General features: G+C 48.4%; 1 protein-coding gene across 1 annotated transcript; it reads left to right on the top strand.

Moving 5' to 3' along the window:
- The first annotated feature begins 571 nt into the window (after positions 1-571).
- On the top strand, positions 572-4,429 carry SYNE4 (spectrin repeat containing, nuclear envelope family member 4). The gene is made up of 8 exons (XM_006899709.1): positions 572-699; positions 877-1,027; positions 1,479-1,613; positions 1,776-1,970; positions 2,043-2,291; positions 3,052-3,129; positions 4,106-4,164; positions 4,276-4,429. The coding sequence occupies exons 1-8, from the start codon at positions 572-574 to the stop codon at positions 4,427-4,429; spliced, it is 1,149 nt and encodes a 382-aa protein (XP_006899771.1).
- Positions 4,430-8,487: the final 4,058 nt, after the last annotated feature.

Consider the following 8,487-nt stretch of genomic DNA (forward strand, 5'->3'; position numbering starts at 1 on the left):
CCTCTTAGGATAGAGTAAGGTGTATTTGGGAGACTCAGTACCTGAGGAGCGGATATTGTTTGCCGTTGTTGGAATTGACCCATAACTGACCCTCCAGTGAGTTTTCATGGGAGGAGATTGTCCATCCTTCTATCGAGGAACAGCTGGTGGATTCAAACTAGTGCCTTTGAGATTGAAGTGCAGCTTCTTACCAGAGTCACCAGAGCTCCCTACCCGAAGGGGTGGAAAGAGTTAAGTGGTGCTCTTGTCACCTGGGCTAGGTATCAGATTACCTGGGTCCTGTTTCCTTTTGGATGGGGTAGAGCCAGGCCCCCACTTGCGCTTCTCTGCCTCTGGTGCAGGTAAGCTCTGAGATGGAGGTCTTGCGGAACATCCATGACTAGGAAAAAGGCTCTTTTACTAAGACATTCCTCTGGTGGCTTATTGGTAAGAAATCGAGCTGCCATCACAAAGGTACGTGGTTTGAATGTGCTGTGGGAGAAAGATGCGGAATCAACTCCTTTGCAATTTACTGCCTTTGAAAACTACTAGGGGGTCCTCACCTGACTTGTTTGTTTCTAGGCCCCCAACTATGGCCCTGCCCCTACCTCCAGACCCTAGATCCCAACAAGAGCCTCTCAGCTACCCCCATGGAGCCCCTAGGGAACTGGATATTGTCAGGTGCACCATCAACTCTTCATCTGAAGAGGAAACCCACAGGTGGGATCTGGGACCACACCTGAGAAGGTGGGGGCATGGCCAGAGGATAAGGGAGGGTGGAAAATGCTATGACTGAGCACCTGGAGCTGTTTGAGGTAGTTTGGGATAAGGGTGGGGCAAGTGAGTAATAGGAACACTGATGCTCACCCAGGGGTCCGTTAAATACCCCCACTCCAGGCCAGAGCAGGCCCAGGAACTGAGGCCGGACTCCTTGGACCCTCTTGAGCACTTCTGTGGTGGGCCAAGACGTACAGAACCTGTGACCAGCACCCCCCGACTGCCAGCACCCTCTTCCCACCAAGACCTAGCCAGGGGCAGACACTGCGAGGTGAGCTGAGACAGCCCAGGCATTTGTGGCAACTGTCACTTCCTCTTGGTCCCCCAGAATTTAACCTCTACACCAGGGATGCAGTAGTGATTCTAGAAAATGGTGAAGGGGGATGCTGAGTAGCTCAGGCAAAGAGTTCTTTACTAAGCAGTAGACAAATGTTAATAATGTTTTGCCAGATGGGATAGAAGCATTGCCCTGTCACTCCATCTGTCTAAATCTCCAGGCCTAGTTTATAGGAGCCTTGAAAACCTGGAGACCTTGAACTTGAGGTCCCCAAGTCAGCTCCAGTGGCAAGGACCCCAGGTAGGAACTGCCCAGTTCTGATAAGATGTAGACATGGACTGTGATGCCAAAAAATCATTTCAAAGGAAGAAACCTACAGAAAGGGGGTGAGAGTGGGGGTCTTGGTCAGCCCACTGGTCCTGATTCGGCCTCCTGTATTCCCTAGCACCTCATCTTTAGCCGAGAGGCACTGGAGGTTGAGCAGGACCTCTGCTTGTTTGGGCTGGGCCTTCAGCTGCTGGACCTGGATCGGAGCCTGGGGCCCTGGGAATTGGCCCAGAGTGGACTGGTTCCAGTGCAGGTGGGCAGAGCCCTGGAGGTACACGTGAGTTCCGTGAGGTGGAAAATGAGGGGTTATTCCAGCTCCAAGACTTTGAATAGGAACTGAGGGGTTGGTGCTGTAGATGCCAAGTCTTAGCCCCAGAGTATGTATGGGGTGTCATGTCCAACCGTGTGTCCACAGGCCCTACAGGCAGACCTCCGCAGAGCAGCCCAGTGTGTGGACACACTACTGGCATTCAGTGAGGTGCTGGCCCAGCGGGGTGAGCTTCAGGCCCCGGCACCCCTGGAGCAGGTCCTGAGGGTCCTTAGAACCCACCGAGACAGCATCATGCGGTGGCTGTGGCAGTTGCAGGCCAAGCTGGTCAGCTATCGCCTGGTATGTTCCAACCTGGTGGCCCCTGGCCTGGGCCCCAGTCCCAACCCCCATGACCTCTGTCTTCTGATCCAGGTGTTTGAGGAGGTCAACAAGCTGGACCAGGACTTGGAGGCTGAAGGGGACTCAGATGGGCCAGGACATGGTGGAGTTTGGGGACCCTGGACACCCAGTGGCCTCTCTACTCCTATAGAGCTAGAGTGGGACCCCGCAGGAGATGTGGGGGAACTTGGGCCCTTGGGCCGAAAGGCAGCTAAAGCACCAGGGACCCCTTGTGAGCTGTGTGGCCACAAGGGCCCCTGGGGCACAGGACAAGACTTCGAGGTGAGAAGTGGGAAGCAACTGTGTCAGGTACCACAGGCCACATCTGTGTGTCCTAGCACCTCTGTGTACCTCCTAGCAGGGCTCTTCTTCAAGGAGCACTCGCTTCTCTGCCTCTCCATCTCTGTCTTTGTCTCTCACTGGTCTTTGATGTCTGAATGTTCTTCCTTTCTCCCTGTCTTCGTTTTCTTCTAGCTCACTCTGTTTCCCACTCTCCCAGCTGTCTAGCCACATCCTCAGCTTCATTTCTTCTCACTTTCCCTGTTACTTACCCCACTGCAGCTCCACTAGCCACCTGGCTCTCCTTCAAATGTTCCTAATTCAATGCCATCTTCAAGCCACTTCATTCTGGGCTCTGCTCCAAGGTCACCTCTTCAGAGAAGTGTGTCCTGGCCACCAGGCACCATCACTCCTTGTCATTTTACTGCTTTTATTAATGGTCCTTAACACATCTTGACATACATTTACTTGCTAATTTCTGGTTTCTCTTCTGCTAAAATTTAAGCTTTGCTCATTTCCACCATCATTGACTACCCAGTAGATTTCTTCCTGGTCTGTAATAGACCCTCATTAAATATTTATTTGATGAATAAATAAATAACCTCTTCTCAATTTATTTGGTTCTGCCCTTCTCTGTACCTCTTCCCTTAGAGCTCTCTCTTCCTTCCAATCTCCTCTCCATGGCATTCCCATCCCAGGCATGCTCCAACTTCAGGCCTAATTGTTACTGGCTTTCCAAGGATCTCACACTTCCTTTTAACAGGACATGCTCATGTTGGGACGCAGTCACCGGAAACACTTAGCAGGCTACAGAAGATGTTCCCGGATCCCGAAGCCTCAGGTGAGCTGGACGTCAGCCAGGTCAATTGCACAGAAATCTTGGTGGCAAGTGACAGAAAAACAGTCCAGATTGAATTATGGGGGGGGGGGGGGGTATTTATGTCGTTAAACAATCAAGGGACTGTGGAATTCAGGATACTCTCAGGGCTCATTCCCACCATCTCTTGGCAGCCCTTCTCCTTCTTGTAAAGAAATGACAGCCCCAGGAACCATCCCCTCACTTCCCATTGGCTCATCCACTCCTCTCTCACCTGCTAGAGTTAAAACCCCAGGGCTGACTCTCCTTTGTCCAGCTTGAGTGTCTGTGGCTAAGGTGGTGGAGCATTCTGATTGGCCAGACCTGGATCACATGTCAGTCACAGAAAAGGTGGGGAGATGGAGAGTTCCCTGCACCTGCTGCACCAGAAGGCCTGACTGCCCTGCTCCCCAAATTGAGTCACTGTTACCAGGAAAAACACTTGAATGTAGGGCAGGCACTCAAAAAAATACCTTCTTGGCGGTAATCCAAGGACGGAGGGGTGTGCTAGGAGAGGCACCTAAGCCCAATTTGGTAGGTCTATAGTCAAACCCACTGCCATTGAGCCAGTTCTGACTCATGGGGACCCTCCACCAGGTTTCTGAGGCTCTCTTTACGGAAAGAGAATGCCCATCTTCATCTCCCTTTGAGAGGCTGGCAGATTTGAATCACAGACCTTTCAGGTAGTAGCCCGATATGCTATGATCATGGCATGATCAAGTCTGTAATCACTCACTCACTCATTATCCTTGAGTTAGAACCAGCTCACAGCTAACTAACTCCCTAATGGGTCTCCAAGGTGGTAAATTACATCTCCCTCCCATGGAGCCACTGGTTTATTTGAACCAGCTGCAAGGCATAACCTTTGTGTTGGCAGCACAACTTCCTACAGATAACCCACCAGCACTCCCTGGGCCTGTGGATCCCCCCCATCAGGCTGTTAACCACTGTCTACCTTTAGGACATGAAGAGGCAAGCATCCGCTAGTCCCCAGGATGTCATGCTGGAGGTGGATCCGAGGTGAGATGCTTGAGAGAGGATTGGAGGTGTAGGGGCCAGGGCTCTGGGGGCATCCTACTCATGTGTCTAACAGTGTATTTCCCTTCGCAGAGCTTCTGCTCCTGTATCCAGATGGTCTTTGACCTTCCTTCTCCTTCTCCTCTTTCTCCTGATGGCTGCCACACTGCTCTTGCCCACTTCAGGGGGACTGTGCTGCACTCAGAGTCAACTGGCCAGGTCACCCTATTTGGTGCTAAACTACATCAATGGTCCCCCACCAACCTAAGAACACAGCACAGACACATGGAATAAATGTTGACAGCTGAATGGTGTGTGAGGAGGATCCAGAATCTAGTACAAGGTCCTGATGTGACTCATCAGGCTGAGGCATTCTCATGCCTGATGGGACCTCCTTCCCTGAACGCACACACCCTCCTTTCTCCACAGACTTTGAGTACAGAACCTGTCAATTAGCCTGTCTTGGTTTGGAGTTCCTCAGACCTTGAGACAAACCATCAAGCACACATGGTTTATTCTTGAGATGACCCTAAGGAAGATTGAGAGAGGAGTGGGGAAGTGAGTACAGGGTGAGTGAGATGAACCAGTTGCTGTTCTGAGCAACTAGGGTACCATCCATCTGTAGAGGCTTGTGTACATGCTCAAAATTGTTCACAGGCTGATGAAGGCATGTCCTAACGTCCATCCCTCATTGACCAAGCATGATCTTGGAGATATTAACACCTTAGAGTTTTATCTTGTAAGACCCTCAGCCCAAGAGGCACTGTGCTTGCCACAGGAAGTTAGCAGCATGTCCAGGTGTAGAGGTCATAAGATGAGGGCAAAGTGCCAAAGTCCTGCTACAGCTTCCAACCTGCATACAGACAGGGGCTTCACTCAAATATTCTTTGTGGTGAGTTCCTGGGCTGGACCATTATTGTCTTTTTTGTTGATTGCCTTTGAGTCGAGCACAACTCATAGCGACCCTACAAACAAAAGCCCTGAAGCCCCTCTACAACTATCAACATTTACTAAAGTTGTTGTTGTTGAGTGCCATCAAGCCAAGTGTGACTCTGTGAACAACAGATCTGAACCCTGTCATGTCCTCGGCAATCCTCACCACATCTGACATACTTGAACCCACTGCTGAATCACTGTGTGAATTCATGTGGTTGAGGGTCTTCCTCTCTTTTGTCAACCCTCCACCTTTTCAAGCATGCTGCACCTCCAAGGAATAGAATCCTAACATGCCCAAAGAACGTGAGACGAAGCTTTGCCATCTTTGCCTCCAGGGAGCACTCTAACTGCACCTTCTCCAAGATTTTTCCAGAGGCATGTTGTTTAGGAAGTGGTACTCCTGCTTCCAGATCTGACCACAGTATGTCACTGTTGTGCCACGGAATTGCCTGCAATGTATAGTGACCCTTTGTACAGCAGCTGAGCCCTTCCCTGTTCTGAGCCAGTCTCACTAATTCCGACAAACCAACCCTCATCGCCCCAGTTACTGTATCAATCCCTCTCACCTGGGTCTTCCTCTCCTGTGCTGTCCATCGACCCTTCTGAGCATGATGTCTTTCTCCAAAGACCGATCTCTTCCAGACATGTACCCAAAGTAAGTGAAGCGGAGCTTCAAAATCCTAGAAGACTACTAGCCCCAAACCTCAAAATCAAACCCAGTGCTCTTGTTTTGACACTTTGACTTCATCTTTCTTGGCTCTATAATCAGTACACTTGCTATCAGCAGCCTGGAGATCAGGAGATGTATTGTCTGAGAAAGTCTGCAGTCAAGAACCTCTCCAAACTATTGAGGAGTAATGATGTATGTCAGTTTGAGGACCAAGCTGCACCTGATTCATCCATGGTCTTTTCAATCATTTGCTACTTCTGAGAGCTGGACAATGAATAAGGATGACAGAAGAATAATTGGTGCCTTGGAGCTGTGCTGTTGGAGAAGAGTACTGAATATCCCATGGACTGCCAAAAGAACAAACAGATCTGTCTTGGAGAAGGTGCAGTTAGAGTGCTCCCTGAAGGCAAAGATGGCAAAGCTTTGTCTCACGTTCTTTGGGCATGTTAGGATTCTATTCCTTGGAGGTGCAGCATGCTTGGAAAGGTGGAGGGTTGACAAAAGAGAGGAAGACCCTCAACCACATGAATTCACACAGTGATTCAGCAGTGGGTTCAAGTATGTCAGATGTGGTGAGGATTGCCGAGGACATGACAGGGTTCAGATCTGTTGTTCACAGAGTCACACTTGGCTTGATGGCACTCAACAACAATAGCCTTCAAGTTGGCTCTAGCTCATAGGGAACCTAAAGGACAGAGTAGAACTATCCCATAAGGTTTCCAAGGTTATAAACCTACAGAAGCAAACCACCACATATTTCTCCTGTGGAAGAGATCGTGAATTCAAACTGCTAACCTTTTGGTTAGTAGCTGAGGACTGTAACCACTACTCTACTCCTTATTGGCGCAAAGCTCTAATTCCCCTTTCCTATGTCTTGACAACAGTTTTTGAGACTACCCTCCCTCACCACTGGTTCAAATGAAAATGGACATTTATTTTTGTGGCTTACTCTAAAGATCAGGACTTCAGCCACGGCTAGATCCAGGAAGCTAAAATGGCATCTCCATTTCTCTTTTCTTTTGGCTTCATTTGTACCCTAATGCTGGACAGGGTGTCCCTCAAAACCATGAGGAATACCCAAGATCAGTTTAGCAGCCAGTAAGTCACCTCCCAGTTACATTTTCAACCAAAGATACATGCTGGTTCCTTTGGCATGGGTCACATATGTTTATCTTTGCCAAAGGCTGCAGCCAGCTCTGCCTAAACCATATGGACTGACAGACTGATAAGGGAGAGGAATAAGTCACCAATAAAACTAGAAGGCTCTTACCAGAGTGGAGAAACAGATTCTAAGAGTGAATTTGAACGGCTAACCTTTTTGTTAGTATACTAACAGATAATAAGGATAGGAGGAAGCAGCAGGTTTTTGGAAAAATCCCAGGTTCAGGGCCAAGTCTGCATGTGAACCTGGCTCTGCCATTTTCAAAGAACAAGTCTCTGTCCCGTCAAGGAGTTGTGGTCTCCCTGGGTTCACCTAGGAATAGATAGATGGACAGAACTTTGGCTGCATTGACCCAACAGCCTAGGTAATAGAGCAGATCTGTATTATTGGTTCGTTCATTCATTTGTTGAACAGATAAAGACTGCGAGCTTGCTATAGGCCAGGTCCTACTTAAGGAACCAGGGAGCTAGTTAAGGAACTCTTGTGGCATGGTCTGTAGAGCGTTGCACTGACTTAAAAGTCGGACAGTGCAGCTTTGAGGGAGAAAGGCCGGTGCCCTCTTCTAGTGTAACTCATAATCTCAGAAAACTGGTTACAGGGTCAACTATGAGTTGGCCCTGACTTGATGGAAATGGGTTTTGAGGTCAAGGGACCAGGAATATGGCCATGAACCAGAGACAAAAGTCCTTGTCCTTGTGGAACTGACATTTTAGTGAGGGCTGTGGACAATAAATAGAACAGCCAAGTGAAATGTGTGGATCAGAGGTGATAAGGAGGAAAAAGGAGGGTTTGTACAATTTGATTACAGTGGTTGAAGAGGAAAATGGTAGATCACAGTAGTAGAAGAGAAAAATACCCTCCCGTACAATCACAGCCATGGGAACCCACTGGAGGGCCAGCTTTGAGTCAGTTCTGACTCTGCAGCAATGACTTCTAAGGTTTTTGTTTTGAGGAAGGTTTTTGTATCAGGGAAGGAATTCTGTCATTATAACACATCAAGCCACATGACTTTCTAGAGCAGCTCTGTCCAATAGAAATATGCAAGGTGCACATGTGGGTTAAAATTTTCTATAGTGATGTTTATTAGTAGTTGTTAAGTACCATCAAGTTGGAACCCATAGCTGACCATCCAGCAGGTATGCACCTTTCTCCCATGGTGCAGTTGGTGGATTTGATCCATGTGCCTTTGGGTTGGCAGCACAATTCCTTTAACGACTTATTCTGTTTCCTTCAATGTGTCCAAAATACTATCACTTCAATATGTAATCAATATAAAAAGAATTGATTGTACAAACCAACCAACCTGTTACTATCAAGTCAATTCCAGCTCCTCTGTTAGTCCTGTTACAGAATGGCACTGCTCTGTAGCATTTTCTTGGCTGTAACTTCTGGGGACGCAGGTCACCAGACCTCTCTGTTGGTACCTCGAGGTAGGTTTGAACTGTCAAACTTTAACTTAGTAGTAAACTATTCTGGATGTTTCTATGATGGTCTTGAATCATGTAAGTTTCAAGTCACTTTCATGGTTTCAAAATTTGAATATGGGAACATTCTAATA

This window comes from Elephantulus edwardii, unplaced genomic scaffold (assembly GCF_000299155.1).
Source record: "Elephantulus edwardii isolate Elephantulus edwardi_28Jun2011 unplaced genomic scaffold, EleEdw1.0 scaffold00266, whole genome shotgun sequence".
Lineage (NCBI taxonomy): Eukaryota > Metazoa > Chordata > Mammalia > Macroscelidea > Macroscelididae > Elephantulus > Elephantulus edwardii.